The sequence below is a fragment of the Hemibagrus wyckioides genome, linkage group LG25 (genome assembly GCF_019097595.1).
Source record: "Hemibagrus wyckioides isolate EC202008001 linkage group LG25, SWU_Hwy_1.0, whole genome shotgun sequence".
In the NCBI taxonomy this organism is placed as follows: Eukaryota; Metazoa; Chordata; class Actinopteri; order Siluriformes; family Bagridae; genus Hemibagrus; species Hemibagrus wyckioides.
The window spans coordinates 7,057,182-7,075,905 of NC_080734.1; the positions used below are offsets into that span (position 1 = coordinate 7,057,182).

The 18,724-nt window shown below is 41.5% G+C and overlaps 1 protein-coding gene across 2 annotated transcripts in view; it reads left to right on the forward strand.

The window, feature by feature from the left end:
• Nucleotides 1-2,173: 2,173 nt before the first annotated feature.
• rnf217 (ring finger protein 217) overlaps nt 2,174-18,724 on the forward strand; it is a 30,934-nt gene continuing 14,383 nt past the window's right edge. For both annotated transcript variants that reach the window (XR_009203545.1, XM_058379077.1), the window contains exon 1: nt 2,174-3,350. Coding sequence is in view for 1 of the 2 variants with exons in the window: in XM_058379077.1 (XP_058235060.1) it covers nt 2,487-3,350 (864 nt within the window). In the remaining variant the exon portion in view is untranslated. The remainder of the gene's footprint in view (nt 3,351-18,724) is intronic.

Here is an 18,724-nt window from a genome sequence, read left to right on the forward strand (position 1 = left end):
CCTTCAAAAAAATATTGGTTGTCCAAGGTCTAGCACAATCCTTGGCATAGATTCTTATTCATGTTCACTCATACATCTTTTTCCGGTCCATATCAAACTTTCCTTCCAGTCCTCCTGCTATACACATCTGTGTTTATGTGACACGTAATATTTTAATTGCTGTATGGCTGAAACCAGCGATCAGAAATACCTCAAGGCCGTGTCTCAAAACTTCTGGAGAAGATGCCAGCTTTTTTCTGCTTAACATTATGGAACGGCTCAAACGGCAGAAATAATGATGAAAATGAAGACATAAATCTTTAAACACGCTTTTAACTGATAAACATCTTGTGACAACTCCATGGTTTCTCATCGATTGTAATCCAAGAATTTGAGTTTATCACTCCTACACTGCGAAAGTGACTGATGGCAAGCAACGGCATTAATTAGTTACTGGCTTGTCCCACCTTTATGCCAGACAGCTGTCATGCTCCAGCAGCAGTGTGTGAGTGACGTCCAGCACAATTTAACGAGCACCTGCTGACTGTTATTCTAGCAGTTTTCACTTTAGTGCTGTCTGTGTTTTTACAGATTGGCTTTCACCTAACACAATCCAGGTTTACGTTTGTTAATGTGGTGAATGCTCTTATTATGAACTGGACAAAGTTATGATACACAGAGCCTGGAATTTCACTTCACACCTCAAGCCAAGTAACTCATCAGTTAGGTTTCTCATGCAAATATGGACGTAACCTAAAAAGACAGGAATAGAACAGGATCTTATCTGCTCATCTCTACTACAGCCTCTGATTGTCGCTGAGCTGATACCATCAAGGATACATCAAGTCAAATTATGTATCTGACATTATTGTTTTTAACGGTATAAAGAAAAAAAAAAAAGCTACAAAGCCTGTATCCTCGATGTTACAACACTTTGGTAGCTTGATTTCAGAGAATGTATGAGACATTTTTTCTGAGCTCATGACTTTCATAACTCAGTTTATGTGGGTTGAAACTTGAGGAAACAGGCATGATTTCCCGTCCAGATAAATCATATGTGTGAAACAATCACATGCTCTGATTATGACTTATGTGTTTATGCCAGTAATATGTATGTTTTGAGAGTGATATTTTGGGATAACGCTCTCCATCTCCATTATCAAAACACCAATTTAGGGAATAGTGTTTTCCATAGAATTGATGCCATCGTGAATTGGAGCTGTTAAGCTGTTCTGGTGTCTGTCTGTCTGTCTGTCTATCTATCTATCTATCTATCTATCTATCTATCTATCTATCTATCTATCTATCCATCTAATCCATAGGTGGACATTGTTTGCCAAGGTTGGAGTGCTTAAAGACTTCTGAGTCCTGATCTCAACCTCACTAAATGTATAAACTGGAACACAGACTGTACCCTAAACCGTTTCACTTGGCATCAGTGCCTGAGCTCACTAATGCTAATTAATTCCCACAGCCATTCTAAATCTAATAGATGTAAATCTAATGGAAAGCCTTCCCAGAATAATGGTGGATATTATGCCCATGGTTTGACAATTGCTACATGTAGGTGTGATGTTCAGGTGTCCTCATACTATCTATCTATCTATCTATCTATCTATCTATCTATCTATCTGTCTGTCTGTCTGTCTGTCTGTCTATCTATCTATCTATTTTTCTTTCTTTCTTTTGATCTTTCTCTGTCTGTCTCTGTCTGTGGTTTTCTTTATATTACACACATTTAAACAAACTTATTGTTGTACTTATATTAATATTATTCTACTGTTATTGTTATTATTATTATTATTATTATTATTATTGTTGTTGTTGTTGTTGTTGTTGTTACCAACACCACCATTATCACAACAACAACAACAAGGTTATAACAACAATAATAAAGCTAATCATCTTATCCATAACACGTGTACCGTATTATTTTTCTACACGCGCCCTTGAAGTTTTTGTTTGTTTCGTGTCTGTGAACAACCATGATCAAATATGATGGTATATCCGCACACACACGCACGCACGCCAAAAACATCTGGACATAACAAGCCCGTACACACGTCACAAAACACGTGGTTACTGCGACATCTGTAACGTCCTGGGCTTAGTATTTTTTTGTTTGTTTGTTTGTTTTGTGGAAATATCTGATACGCGCTATGTATATAAAACTTGCGCCCGTTATACCGGCTTTACGGTAAATGTCACCTAGACCTTTAATAAGGGAGCATGACGCTTGACAAACTGATATACTCTCTTCAGGTTTCTTTAACATGACTTATTCGTTCGTTCGTTTTGCCTTCCAGAGGGACAGTAAGGCGTTTTTCGTTCACTTTAAAGGAAAAACATCGTTTACAATGGCTAACGGGAGCTAGGATGAAGTGAACAGGGATTTGTTTTTGTATCCTAAGCGGAGCCGGAAGTGGGAGCTTCATGGCAGTTGCGCTCTTGTTTAAGAGTTTGAAACAAGGCAAGTTCACAAATGTGGACTCGTCTCTTTGTCGGGAATGGGAGATGATCTCGGCTGCGTGAATGTGGCCTCGAAAAATATGCTTAGTGTTACCGGTTCCGACGGAGAAACCGTCGGTAATGTGTCGGATGTGGCTGTGGAAGTTGGGACGCAAAGCTCTGATTTTGGAGAGGAAGACGGAGAGACCAAGGAGTCGATTGTGGCTGATGTTTTGGACTTCCAGTACTACAAAAACGAAAGCAGGGATAAAGACACGTGCAGAAAAACGTCACCGGTAGAAATCCTAAGGAGGAATTTTGGAATAGCGAAAACATCTGGAACTGGTGGTGACAGTAATGTGGAAAGCCCTAGAGAGTTGGACAAAGTCGACTCCATGTTGGAGAACTTGGACCAAAGAAGGAACAGAAGGACACGATGTAGCTCCTCTCTCAACGAGGAAGAGGAAAATCACTCCGAATTCCTAGATCTTGTAACATCCCTGGAATTAGAAGATCCCGAACTTCCTGTTTCTGAAGAAAACGGTGATATCAGAAGCGCAGATGAACGTCAGCAATCCAAAGAGCACGTCTACTGCACTGTATATTGTATAGCCAACGACAACTATAGGAAACCTTCAGACACCACACTGTCATCAGAACATGGAAGTCCATCGCCATCGGATGTGTCTGTTTTGCCTCCTACAGACTCCCCGAACTCGGATCCAGATCCAGACCTTGATCATTATCCAGAGATGTACACGCTGAGCGACCTTGCGGACCCTCCGATGTTGAACAATGTTCTCTACATGGGTAACATACCCTTGCAGTGTCGCGTGTGTCTTGTTGTCAAATCCATCACTTCTCTGCACTGTTGCAAAAAGCCGGTGTGTGAAGAGTGTATGAAAACATACATCACTTCTCAGGTACCACCTTGGCTTTGATGCCATTACTCCTTCGTTTCTCCTACTTTCATAAGAAAACTTCTTTTAAAGTCAAAGTCATTTTTACCAAGAGATCTTAAAGAGTTTTGTGACCGGAATTGATCCAGCTGATCAATTGTTCAACAATTTAATCCAGTTTCATTTTCTAATAAGTATAAACACTAACCCTGCCTGTGCGTTTACATTAAGGTTTCTAACATTTTGCTTTCGGAAAAGGTGGAAATGCTAACCCAGCCTTTTATATTGACGTTAACTCTCTGAAAACATTCCAGTCTTCGAAAAAGATACAGACACTAATCCCGATTTTAGACCAATCGTAACTTTCGAACCGTTTCAGTTTTAAACAGGTGTAAACACTAAACTTTACAACAACTTTCATTATCTTTTAAAGTAGTATAAAACTGACCCCACCTCCTAAAGATTAACCCTATAAAACTAACCTCAATCATAATTTCCTCATTAGCATTTTGATTTAGAAATTATATAAATGTTGTACCATTTTTGATTTCATATAGCTATAAACTTTAACATAATTTTTGTTATATTTTGATTTTTGAAAGCTAAACCCTGCCTCTAACCATAACAGTATCTTTTGTAACAGTGATTAAAAACCCTAAACCCGCCTCGAACCCCTGAAACTTTAATGTGTGAACCGTTTGCAGAAACTGTTTTATTTTAGTTGTTTTTATTTTTAATTGCTTAACGTTAATTATGTTTTGAAAAGGTAGAAACCCTACCTTAAACCTTCATTTTTTTTGTAGCATTTTGAATTAAGAAAAAGATATAAACACAAACCCCGCCTCTATACCTAACTTAACCTTCGGTGCATTTACATTTCATAAAGGTATAAAGTCAAACCTTGCCTCAAATCTAAGTTAACTTTTATACCATTTTCAAAAAGCTATAAAAAAAACTTTTGTTACGGTTTTATTGTTTGAATTTTGAAACTGTGCAAACATCAACTCCGCCTCTAAACATAACATTCGTACCGTTTGATTCTAAAAAGGTATAAACACGAACGCTGTCTCTACACATAACATTATCTTTATATATAAAATGACATTTGATGCGATTTGTGCGAATTGTTACGCATTCTAAATGACACAATTTCCTAATCTCCACTGTTTCTGAACTGATCACTGTATTAAATGTCAAGCTCTCAACTCAAGCGAGAGATTTTTAGCAGCAAACTTTTAACATTTATACCATTTCAATTCCAGAAATGTCTGAACTCAAGTCTTGAACATAACTTTCCTTAACCTCACCTCAAACCCTAATCTTTAAAGTTCTGGAATTTTTGGGACTCGGCTTTACTAAGCAGCTCATGTGATGTGGCATGAATTAGGAACTTTATAAAACAGCTGCCTCCCAGATGTTGTAGGTTTTTTATCTCAGTAGTGTTCCAAAAAAATGAGGGGAAAAAGCAGTATATATACAGTTTTTTTCCCCTTAAGCTAATGATACATCCATGTTCCTCAACCTCTTGTGTAGTTTTACAGTTTCAGGGCCTAAGGCATATTATTCGGTAACTACATGTAAAATGATGCAAAATCATTCAGGTAATAGTTTGTTAGGAGTGGAATGGGGTACAATGCACTGATAGTGGAGACTCCTTACAAGTTAAATAATGGCACGTGGATTAGCCGTTGCTATTGAAAAGCTATTCGGGTTAAGTAGCCTTTATTTGTCACGTATATATTACTGCAAATTCTTTCTAAGCATATCCCATACTTGGAGATCAGAACACAGGGTCAGCCATGAGCCCTGAAGCAGGGGGGTTTGGGGGCCTTGCTCAAGGGTCCAACGGTGTCATCTTGGTGGTGCTGGGGCCTGAACCTCGAGCTTCCAATCAACAAGAGCCTTAAACCCTTGAGCCACTAGGTATCATAGATAGTTTTCAGTGTAGCTCGGACAAGATGCATGAGGTTGTGGGTTTACGAATCTAAATGCTGATAAAATCTGACAGAAAATGCTTTAACTGTAGGGAAAATATTGACCTGAACTCCGCTTCTCTCTCTATTGTTCTATTGTATCAATGGCTGTCTGAGTTCAGGCGTTTTTGGTTTAGGCTGCTGATCTGAACATCCTGCATCATCATCATCATCATCATCAAAGCTTAGTCTGGGAAACAAGAACAGCAAACATATCATTAGTGTTTACATGAAAAGCACAGAACAGCGTGTCACAAGGTCAAAACTGAAAAAGTAAACTGAAAGAAGGAGCAGAAACGTCATCCAGTATTTGAGCTGCAGTTCTGCCAGTCAGATGCCGGCTGTAATGCAATTCAGTCTTGACGAGAAACAATGAAAGGTTCCTTCCTGGGTGTTTCTGTGTGTGGAGGCACAGGGGAGGAGGCTGGAAGTCGTGTTGTAACTGAAATTGATTGCTTAATCACAGAGCACAGCCTCTGGATGCACTAATTACATTAGCGTGCTGTTCAGTGGAAGGGCTGCATGCAGGCTGCAGGATTCAGAGATGGCATTGCGTAATCGAGTAACACCGGCTCGCCTGTTGCTGCTTTTCTTCCCTAATCTCATTTGCACTCGTATGAACGATCTTTCAGAGGTCAGAGAGAGGCTGATCTGATGAAGACGATCTTCTCGACTGATGTTTTCCGGACTTTGTTGTAGTTCCAGTTGCCCGGGCCAATTGGTGGTCAGTACGAGGGGGATAAAGAAGATGGTCGGACCATAGCGACTGTGTGATGTTGATGGTTGTGTAAATTGAGTCATGGCTACACATTTCTTTGATTATATTTCCGCAGCTGTCTTTATTGATTTTTCTCTGACCAGTTTAAAAAAGTGCATCCGTACATCCGTCCACGCATCCATCCATCCGTCCACGCATCCATCCCCACATCCGTCCATCTGTCCATGCATCCATCCCCACATCCGTCCATCTGTCCATGCATCCATCCCCACATCCATCCATCCGTCCACGCATCCATCCATCCGTCCACGCATCCATCCCCACATCCGTCCATCTGTCCATGCATCCATCCCCACATCCGTACATCTGTCCATGCATCCATCCCCACATCCATCCATCCGTCCACGCATCCATCCCCACATCCGTCCACGCATCCATCCCCACATCCATCCATCCGTCCACGCATCCATCCCCACATCCGTCCATCTGTCCACGCATCCATCCCCACATCCGTCCATCCGTCCACGCATCCATCCCGACATCCATCCATCCGTCCACGCGTCCATCCCCACATCCGTACATCTGTCCACGCGTCCATTCCCACATCCGTCCATCCGTCCACGCATAAATCCCCGCATCCGTCCATCCGTCCACGCATAAATCCCCGCATCCATCCATCCGTCCACGCATCCATGCCCACATCCATCCATCCGTCCACGCATCCATCCATCCGTCCACGCATCCATCCATCCGTCCACGCATCCATCCCCACATCCGTCCATCCGTCCATCCCCACATCCGTCCATCTGTCCATGCATCCATCCCCACATCCATCCATCCGTCCACGCGTCCATCCCCACATCCGTCCATCTGTCCATGCATCCATCCCCACATCCGTCCACGCGTCCATCCCCACATCCGTACATCTGTCCACGCGTCCATCCCCACATCCGTACATCTGTCCACGCGTCCATCCCCACATCCGTACATCTGTCCACGCGTCCATCCCCACAGCCGTACATCTGTCCACGCGTCCATCCCCACAGCCGTACATCTGTCCACGCGTCCATCCCCACAGCCGTACATCTGTCCACGCGTCCATCCCCACAGCCGTACATCTGTCCACGCGTCCATCCCCACATCCGTACATCTGTCCACGCGTCCATCCCCACATCCGTACATCTGTCCACGCGTCCATCCCCACATCCGTACATCTGTCCACGCGTCCATCCCCACATCCGTACATCTGTCCACGCGTCCATCCCCACATCCGTACATCCGTCCACGCGTCCATCCCCACATCCGTCCATCCAAGCATCCATCCATCCGTCCACGCATCCATGCCCACATCCATCCATTCGTCCACGCATCCATCTCCACATCTGACCATCCATCCACACATCCGTCCATCCAATCCACACATCCATCTCCACATCTGTCCATCCATCCACGCATCCATCCCCACATCCGTCCATCCATCCACGCATCCATCCGTCCGTCCACAAATCTATCCCCACATCCATCCATCCTTCCACGCATTCATCCTCCCATCTGTCCATCCATCCGTGCATCTATCCCAACATCCGTCCATTTATCCATGCATCCATCTATCCGTCCATCCGTCCAGTCATCCATGCGTTGGTTCATACATCAAATAATTTGTCCCTCCGTTCATTAATTTTTCCATGCATTTGTCCATCCGTCTATGCGTTCGAACTTTTGTCCATCATTTAATATAATTACTGAATCAAGAATGATACATTTATCTTTCTCTTTTTTAATTGGATCACCCAACATACAATTCTCTGTGAATGAGAAACCATGTTCCTATAGAAATGATAACGTGTTATAATAAAAACCCGTGATTCATCCTGTAGCAGTCTGATCTGATGCTAGATTTAAAAAAAAAATGACTCAACACCTTCTGGCCAATCAGATTTTAGTATTCATGAGCACCATTTTTCTGGCATCATTCTTATGTCATGAAATGACCTGGAGTAACCTGGCTGAAGATAACGTCAGGCAAATTACCACATTGTCCTTTATGATATTGCTGTATTATTATTTTTTTTAGCTTTGGCTTTGTGTAATAGGGTTTTGTCAGTGTTTGTGTCAGGTGTGTGTGGTGTGTATGATGCTCAGCTGGTCTGACCTGTTAAAACAGGGTTCGTCATGTTGATCTGTTCATTTGGGAAGAATTCTGCAGTTAGACTCCACCCATAATCTGCTCGTCGTAATACGTTTCTGTAGCAACACCTTAACCTGGGATTTGTACAGCAGACAAGCCACATCATCTATATTGTTAGACAATAAATCAACGTTGCCATGACAAAGTTTACTGTAAGAAGATTATTTTTATTTGAGGTTTACGGATGCTGCTCCTCAGGTACATTATGTTTTTTTAACTTTAAGAGAGAGAGAGAAGAAAAGCAGGGAATTTGTTTTGAAGATGTCCAAACTTTTTTTTAACAAGATGCTGCTTCTTTAATTATTGAACAAATTCAAATGTTGGCAAATTTCTGCAGTACAGGAGGAATAAAACTTCAGGAAATGCTGTAATAAGTAAACTATCAGCTCCAGGGTGGTGACAGTAACCGTGTGTCATGCCGGACCGTATCACACCACCTCCTCGATGATTAATATCCTGTTCTAGCATGCACGGAATGCTGTATTATTTACATGGAATAAAGGGTTTTAAATGATTACATCGTGTTATACCACAGCTAGGTTACATTCCCGAATCTGATTGGTCAGAGAGTGAGAGATTTTTGTAACATGAACAGTGTTTTAATAGGATACTGTTTCTATAGAAACAGCTCATAGACCAAGACAGACAGAGAGTATGAGAGACAGACAAACAGTGTGAGAGCAAGATGCAGACAGAGTGAGTGAGAGACAGAATGACAGATAGAGAGAGACAGAGTGAGAGTAAGAGAGAGAAAGACAGACAGAGTAAGAGAGACAGACAGGCACAGAGTGAGAGAGACAGACAGACACATAATGAGAAAGACAGACAGAGTGAGAGACAGACAGACAGTGAGTGAGACAGAAAAACAAACAGTTTGTGAGAGTAGCATAATGTGAGAGCGAGATACAGACAGAGTGAGAGAGACAGAAACAGATTGTGAGTGAGAGGGACAGAGAGAGAGAGAGAGTATGAGAGACAGACATACAGAAAGACAAACAGTGTGAGGGCAACAGACAGACAGAGAGAGCATGAGAGATGGACAGAAAGACAAACAGTATGAGAGCAAGAGACAGATAGAGTATGAGTTATGGACAGACAGAAAGACAAACAGTGTGAGAGCAAGAGACAGAGAGAGGGTATGAGAGATGGACAAAGAAAGACAAACAGTGTGAGAGCAAGAGACAGACAGAGAGAGTATGAGAGACAGAAAGACAAACACTATGAGAGCAAGAGACAGAGAGAGAGTATGAGAGACTAACTGAGAGAGAAACAAACAAAATGACAGAGACAGACAGAGAGAGAGAGAGAAAGACAGACAGAGTAATAATAATAAACAGAATTTGTTTTCCTGTTTTTGTTGTTGAACAAATAAAAATCTAGACTGATTTAATCAGGCAATGATTTTGTTCAGAGATGTTTCTGTGTCTCAGTGCTTTGTAACAGTCAGTGTGCTTTATGACGTGTCTCAGCGCAGGACGGTTTTCTCACAGGAAGCTTCTTCAGTTCCTCTGTAAAATAAACGAAGCTGTTATTAACAAACCCCAGACAGAGAAGAAGAAGAGACGCCGGTGAGAGAAGTGCAGAGTGTTAAACTGCGTGATCTGTCTTCCAGTAATAAATATCACATTGTAATCTGTTGCAAATTACCGTGGTCTGAGCAGAATTACACACTTCCCTAAAAAACCCTGCAGTTATGGGAAAAAAAATACACAGCTGTATAACAGTTACACACACGTACAGTACGCTCTGCTCCTCACATTTCAGCCCCCCAAAAAAAAGAGGTAAAGACGATCATCACAGGAGGCGTAAACTAATCAATCCCGAGTGCCCTGGTTGAAGAGGTTGATCACTTCCTGGTTTTTCTGAGGAATATGAAAACAAGGACACGGTGACTTTGCTGTCTTGATGACTGTGTGCTCGCTGAGAGGCTTCAGCTCTGTGACCGAGCGTGACCGGGCCTTTCCGAAAGCCCATAGTGTATAACACGAGCTGAACTGACGAGATGCTGAGAGATCGATTCACACTCGATGAAACAGAACACGTCAAAGTGTTAACAGTTGCGACGGGTGGGAGGGAAACGCCTGTATTTCTAATCAAATATAACCAAAAGAATATTTCTTAAGGAAATGCTTACCTAAACACCGTTGTTTTTCTATAAATAAATCAACTGTGAGGACGTGTTGACAGCGCAAGCGTGTAGAATAATCATATGGAAACATGTTTTGTTGCTGTTTGTTTGGCTAACCTTTAAAACCGGAACAGTTCCATAACAGCTAAGCGCTAGCATGAACTCGAGCCGAGACAGGAGATGGTTTTAAGGCTCGAGGATGAAACTGATTCTTGCAATACCATTAAACTGCTTTCGTTGGCTTTTTATGATGGTGTTAGTATTGCTAGGGTTCTAGCGTTTCACTGCTAGCCTCACCATGGAAGCTCAGGTGTCTGTGATATTCTCTGAACTGGTTCCACAGGTTCCTTTCGGCATGTTTGTGTATGTATGAGTGGGAACACAGTCATGCCGGTGTTGGCTACGCGCCCGAGCTTTGCCCTGGGATGTGAGCGCTCTGTTCATGCGCATTAGCTGAACCTGGGATAATCAGCCAGGAAAGTGATCACTGATGGGATTTTAGGCTCTCAGTATGAGCTGGTGCAGGGTTTTGGAATGAAATGAAATGAAGTGAAATGAAATGAAATGAAAATCTGGACCCATGCGAGATACGCTTCAGTATTTTTTTGTTAACGTCTGATCATTTAGCACAGGAGTATCTAACCCGCTGAGATGGGAGTGTCTTCAGTAAATGCTTCTGGTTGTCACACCACAAAATTCCATGAATTCTGCATAAATAGAGCTTGTGATGACGCAGTGAATTCGTTTTGACCTGTGCTTTATTGAGGGAGGGAGCTTGTATAGAGGTCACATGACTATATTTAGGCAGTCGTCCTTCTTTTGTTATTTTGAATTTGACGCTACTTGGTTTGTGTGTTGGATTTGGACGCAGGGGATGGGCAAGAGCGCCTTGGGGTGTGGCTTTACACTGAAGAGAATGTGCAAATATCTCAAGTTAAAATAAGAGTCTTTATCAACAAGACAGGAAGTAAATTCAAATTTTGCTTGTCACATAAACAACCATACACAGTACATCACACACAGTGCACACTAAGAATAGAATTACAGTAAAAAAAAAAATAAAATCTCTCAATCTATCCATCCAGCCATCCATCCATCCTCATAACCATAACAGGAATTAAGTATTTAATTATTTAAATTATTTATAGTTTTATTTATTAAAGAATTTTTTGTAGTAATTTTGTGAGGCAGTCATCCTCATTTTGTTATTTTGAACCCATCCATCCATCCATCTGTGGGATGACAAAGTGAGGCAGGACTAAAATAATACATCCAAGTAAAAATTACACTCCATGCGTTGATAACATTTTTAGGTTTAGATAAATATTTAAAAAAAAGACAGACAGAGGTGACAGAGATGGACAGACTGTGTGTGTGTGTGTGTGTGTGTGTGTGAGAGAGAGAGCGAGAGAGAGAGAGAAAGAGAGGGGGGGCAGACAGACAAATGGTGAGAGAGTAAAAAAGTGAGACAGGCATGGACAGGAATAATTATATTAATAAACAGATTTTCTTTTAAAATATGGAAAAATTATGCTGTATCTTATTTTATGGATGGATGGATAAATGGCATGACAGATTCAGGCAGGACTAAAATCTTTAAAATTATTTATACAAGTAAAAATTCCGCTCCATTTAGGTTTTATTTTTAAGCAAGCATTTTTCTTTGTCTTTATTTTTTATAATTCTACATTCGATCACATTTTCATGAGCTGACAGTCAGTGTGCCTCAAGGCTCACTGATGGACCCTTTCTTGTTTTTTTTCCCACAAACATCTATAACTGCATTTTTCTATTTCACAAAAGACCTTGTACCTAATGGTGGTTTCACTAAGAGTGCACTTTAAATGAATCAACCTCTGATTGTTTAAAGTGAACCAGAAAGAGAATGAGTGATCTCAGTGCTTTTGGTGTTTACACTGTAAATTTAACAGGGGACCAGTTTATTTTTTGCTCCTTCTTTTTTTTCCCTTAAAACACCTTCACCTTGTAACCGAACTCGCTCCTCCTCGTCCTTTCTCAGCCGTTTGTCATCCTTCGTCAGTAGGGACAGAGAGAAACTAAGCCATGTTTCCCACCGCGGAAAGCCAGAGAGGTCCAGCTGCCCTCAGCTCACACCAGCAGAACCGTCTGCCCTCGTACTAATGACACCAGTAGCTGTCGGAGTCTCGCGTAAAATTTTATCACGTCTCTAATTTTAGTTTTATATACACCATGAATCCGCTAGAGCAATCTCTTCGACTTGACCGTATCACAGTCCTGTTTAATCACGTAATAACCCCAGCATCTTTTCCCGCCCTGCCGCTCTTAACGAGACGACGTGGCCGTGATTCCAGTCAGCGGTATGTGTTTTGGTTTATGGGCTAAATCGCAGGTCTGTGCTGCTGCTGCTGCTGCTGCTGCACATTCACATGAATCTCGTTCCAGCAGTTTAACGAGCCACCAGTCGTTTATTCCAGAAACGAAAGCGAGCCTGCTGCATGCCTGGAATTCTTTTCTCCGAGGATTTTCCCTGTTTTCCCAGCATGACATTTCCAAACGTTTATAGAAATTCTGACGCTCAGTGTTCGATATTATCTGACTTCTACTGATGCAGCTTGATGGTGACACCATGATTGGAATATTAATGAAGATTTCAGTATAATAATGGCTGTAAGGTGGAGCTCAGATCTCTGACACTCACTTGACTGAGAATGTTCTAGAAGTCGAATATTCGCGTGAATTAATCAACAAATTAATCAACAAGTTGCTTAAAACATGGCTTAGAAATGGCAACACCTATACCACGCACCACTTGGCACAGATCACTGTCACGTATTTCACACACGCATTCTTTCACTTTTAATATTCACACATCAACACAACAGCCAGACAATAAGAGATACAAAAATTGGCATATAGGAATTTTGGTCTGAAGTATTTCCTCTTCTGATTTGCGGCAGATTGCATTACACAACCTCCTTGCTGATTATTTTCCCAGACCAGCATCTCCCTAAGTGATTATTCCATACTCGGCAGTGTTGGGTTGCCAGAAATCAGATTTTCAACCAGAGTTATTGTTGTACACCTTCACTGTTACATTCTACACCTACTGGAAAAGAAAAGCTTGTTGATCTTTCTTTCTTTCTTTCTTTCTTTCTTTCTTTCTTTCTTTCTTTCTTTCTTTTTCTTTCTTTCTTTCTTTCTCTTCCTTCCTTCCTTTCATTTGTTTTGTTCATTCGTTCTTTCTTTCTTTCATTTGTTTATTCATTTGTTCTTTCTTTCTTCCTTCCTTCTTTCTTTTGTTCTTTCTTTCCTCCTATCTTTTCTTTCTTTCTTTCTTTCTTTCTTTCTTTCTTTCGTTCTATTTTTTGTTCTATTTTTCGTTCTTCCTTCCTTCCTTCCTTCCTTCCTTCCTTCATTTCATTCGTTTGTTCAATCATTCTTTCTTTCTTTCATTTGTTTATTCATTCATTCTTTCTTCCTTCCTTCTTTCTTTTGTTCTCTTTCTTTCTTTCTTTCTTTCTTTCTTTCTTTCTTTCTTTCTTTCTTTCTTTCTTTCCTCCCTTCCCTGCCTTCCTTCCTTTCTCTCTTTCTTTCCTTTGTAAATGTCTACATCTGATTGAACGAAGTTTCATGAACATACATCCGTCCACACTCAGGCCTCTAGGGAAACACCCTGACACTCTCTTCTCTCTTTTTTTTTCTCATCACGAGGGGAGAGAGAGAGTGAGAGAGAGAGAGAGTTTCACACATCCATGACGTTCTCGCTCAGGCTATTGTACTAGCTATCAGATTGACGCTACGGTTCTAGACTGGCAGGTATGAAGTGAACGAGTGTGTGACCCCCACCAAGGAATTACTCAGTCATCCCCAAACAGACAAAAGTTCTTTAACAGACGTGTCGGATGTGATCAGGGTCAGCGGGAAGGCACCTGACACCTCATCAAGCCAGTCTTAAAGTATCAGACAGGCTCAAGAAGCTCATTTTCCGAGCTGGACTTTCCCTCTCACTGGGCATTAGTGAGAAGACGGAAAACGGAGCTCGAGATCCAGGATCTTATCACGATCAGCAGAAACGGGGTTGTTATGAGTGTGGAGGGTTATGTTTTTGTAGAACACCTTTTTTTTTGTAGAAATTTGAATAGTAATAAAGTGCAGGAGAGTCCAGAGGTCTGCACTAGATAAAGTTTTGATTTTCAGCATTTATTAGAAAAACAGATGGAGTCGTACAAATTTTAGTGCTATAATAAAAGACAGCAGGCTGCTCACCATGGGAAAGGTTCTTTTGTAAGACGTCGTTCCATTAAATTGACCTGTTCACAGCGGACTGTAAATTTTTCTTTCTTTTAAGCATCTGCTTGTGTCTTTAAGAAAGTGATGTAACAGTTATACACTGGAAGCTTCTCTGATTGGATAGAGATGACTGGGGCGGAGCAAATGCTGAAGAAAAATAAATAAAATACTGAAATGCTTGCTTTGAGACTAAACTCACTGAGAATGTTAATTGTAATGAGAACATTATATATGATTATTACATGATTATAAAACGGTTATTACCTGATTATAGATGTTTTTTTTTCCTAAAAAGCTTGGCAGTTATACAGCATGATGGATTAGTATGTAAAGTGTTGTTGGTTTGATTTCCAGCTACTTCCTGTATGTTCCCTTGTGCTTCAGGGGTTTCGTCTGGGTTCTCTATCCTTCCTTCCTTCCTTCCTTCCTTCCTTCCTTCCTTCCTTCCTTCCTTCCTTCTCTGTCTTTCTTTCTTTCTTTCTTTCTTTCCTTTTAAATGTCTGCATCGCATTGAACGAAGTTTCCCATGCTCAGGCCTCTAGTGAAACACTCAGACGCTCTCTCATCTCTCTCTCTTTTTCAGCTACTTCCTGTGTGCTCCCTTGTGCTTCAGGGGTTTCCTCTGGCTTCTCCAGTTTCCTCTTCCAGTCCTAAGACATGTGCTGAAGACTGTTTGATATGTCAGTAGTGAATAAATGAGTGTGTGTGAGATTGAACCTTGTGATGGGTTGGCATCAGGTCCAGGATATTCCCTCAGATAGTCTCAAGGATTCTTGTGATGGATGGATGTTATTTTTTAACAATTTCACCTAACAGATCCCTCTCACTAGAACCCTCTCACGCTGAAACTTTCCTGAAAGCCTACTCTTGCAAAAGACGTTTTGTGTTTTTGTTTTTGTTAGTACTCGAACCTCACAACACAAGAAGTAAAGCGCTTTTCACACTGCGCTCAACCCTGGGTTATCATCATTCCAAACCCCGCTTTTAACATTTTACACTGTGCAATTTATACAGTGTTAGAACGTTACAGCTAGATCCTTAGCAACAGACAGCTGGAGCAGTGAATAAGAATAAACACAAGTCTCTTGAGAGTCTCTTACAGAGAATTTCATAGAATTTGCTCCTTTGTCTTTTCTGTCTTTTGTCTTCTTGTCTTGCCTTTGTGCATCTCAGGAGACTTAAAACCGCCACAATGCCAACATTTTTCCACACTGATGCAAAAGAGTGATACAAGCCGTTACATAAAGCAGTCTAACGCCGGATTTGTCCAATCATGGTTGATGATGCAGTAATTAAGCAAATAAGAGTAAAGTGTGAGCGGTGTGAAGCATCAAACTAGATAACTCAGGATTCTTGACCTTGGGGCAACTGTTTCAAGCCCCTTTAGAGTATGAGAGGGTTAAAGAGGTAATCTATCTATCTGTGGAGACTTATATTTATTCTTATTTACTGCTCAGAGTGTCTGTCTGTCTATCTGTCTGTCTGCCTGTCAAGAGACTTATATTTATTCTTATTTACTGCTCAGAGTGTCTGTCTGTCTATCTGTCTATCTATCTATCTATCTATCTATCTATCTATCTATCTATCTATCTATCTATCTATCTATCAAGAGACTTGTGTGTATACTTATTTACTGCTCTGAGTGTCTGTCTATCTATCTGTCTGTATGTTTGTGTGTCTGTCTGTATCTATCTATCTATCTATCTATCTATCTATCTATCTATCTATCTATCTATCTATCTATCTTCTCACCTTGGCATATGTATATATTACTTAACTACCCCGGCACACAATCCATCTTGTGCCAGCTGATGGCAGATCCAGCATGAGATGCCAATGAGATCTCTTTCACCTGGTGTTGAGGATTATTCTTCTAATAACACATAATCCTGAGGAAATGTAAGCAGATCATTACTTCTCGACAGGTGCGGGAACTTGGCCCGCATCCCACACCGAGTGCTGCTGTATTAAATAGTCTGTCAGTACACCATTTGTGTCACTACTCTTTATGGAAGCACTCATTATGCAGTTTGAGACACGGTGTGGAGTTCTCTGTGAACGTGTAGTTCTTGGCACTGGCAGGTTTGTGATGAATCTGTGTGGTGCAGAACAGTGCAACACAACCCACGTTATGAAGTACTGTTCTGTGAGCAGCTCGCAGTAGAGTTGCTATTATGGAGAGGGAGAAAAAGTGCAACAATTTATATCCAGGACCTTTAGCAGAAATGACCTGTGGTAGATTCCAGGTGCCTCGTGACCATGTGCAGGATAATATATATTTTCTTGAGGGCAGTGGTGGCTCAAGTGGTTAAGGCTCTGGGTTGAAGATCAGGGTTCAAGCTCCAGCACTGCCAACCTGCCACTGTTGGGCCCTTAAGCAAAGCCCCCAACCAACCCCCCCGGCTCCTGGGGCACTGCATCATGTATCTGACCCCAACCCTCCAAGAATAGGATATGCGAAGAAAGAATTTCACTGTGCAGTAATGTATATGTGATAAATAAATGCTACTTAACTTATATTTATAGCTTGATGAACATTCCAAAGGCACGGCATTGGCATGGCTTGACTCTTCTAGGAAGCATTACCTGTGTCAGAAAAGGAAGCCTGGGGTCCAGTCAGCATTCCAGCTCATCCCAAAAGATGTTCAGTGGGGTTGATTCCTAGTCAGGGCTCCATGCTGTCCAGCTTTGGTAAACCATGTCTTCATGGACGTCACTTTGTCATGCTGGAGCGGGTTTGGACCTCTTATTTTCATTAAAAGTAGATTCTAGACAATCATGTGCCTCCAAATTTGTGGCAACAGTTTAGGAAAGAAGTCATGGACAGGTCTATGTACTTTTGGCCATAAAGTACAGATATTCCTTGCAGAACAGTGCCACTTAGGATTTCTGTAATAAAAGAGAAAATTAAAGTGTACAGCAGTTTCTGAAATGGAAAAGCTAAGGGAAACAATATGTGCATGTGTGCATTTCTACCTGGTAGCAGTTACTTTTTCTTCACACAACTTTCAAGGTTCCTTGCGGTGAACCTTGACCTGGGAATTCACAAATTTTAGATTTGTGAGTCATGAAGGTTGGGCTTTGGTCTCTTGTTGCTAAAGGTATAGAGTAGAATGTTTTATCATGTATGCTGTTAGCAAGGAGCCATCTTTTTTTTTCTTTTTTCTAGTGGTAAATATTCCTTTTTTTCTCTCTGCCTGCTCGGATTTTCTTGTGAGCAAAAACTCCAGGGAGGCTCCTGTGCCATCTTTATTCCAGAGACTGAATAAAATCGGGACAGAATGTTTTCCTTATGCAGCTCTTTCTTTTAAACTTATTTGTTTCGATGTAGTATGAGAACTCGAGCGAATCGTATAAGTAAAGCCGAACAGGCTGATGGAAATCCAAGCTAAGTCGCTGGAAGCATCCGATTCCTGGACATGAACCCGAATTCCGTTCCTCTGGTATGTAAGAAATCCAAATGGAATGAATGCCCGAGGCTTTCGCTGCAGACTTGTAAAGGTCAGTGTGCACCGAGCCGTTCGCCTGCACATTAAACTTCATTCAGCTGTTAAATTTAGTCAGAGCAGCTTCCCTCAGGTGCGTTAATGCACATCTGTATGAACTACACTCATGAACCACTTGAGACACAAATTAGTTTTTTTCTTTCATCGATCTTTGAGTCTCGTCAGAACCTGTATTGTGTCCATTACAGTACGTTTGCGTAGATTTATTTAGCAGACGCTCTTATATTAGAGTGTCTCGGTCAAATCTTAAATTCTGTAACAGACACTGCAGTGATATGTTCTCAATGACCACAATCAAAATCCTGAAAAATTACTGCGCTCTACTTATGTCATCATTTTAAATATTCTGAGGTAGTCAGGTACTCTTTTACCAGCATTTTGTTGTGTCCATTTGGGGTAGTGGTGGTTCAAGTGGTCAAGGCTCTGGGTTGTTGATTGGGGTTCAAGCCCCAGCACCACCAAGCACCACTGTTGGGCGATTGAGCAAGGGCCTTAACCCTCCATGCTCCAGGGATGCTGTATTATTGCTGTCCCTGCGCTCTGACCCCAATTTCCTCAGCTGGGATATGCGAAGTAAAGAATTCCACTTTGCTGTAATGTATGTGTGGTGGTG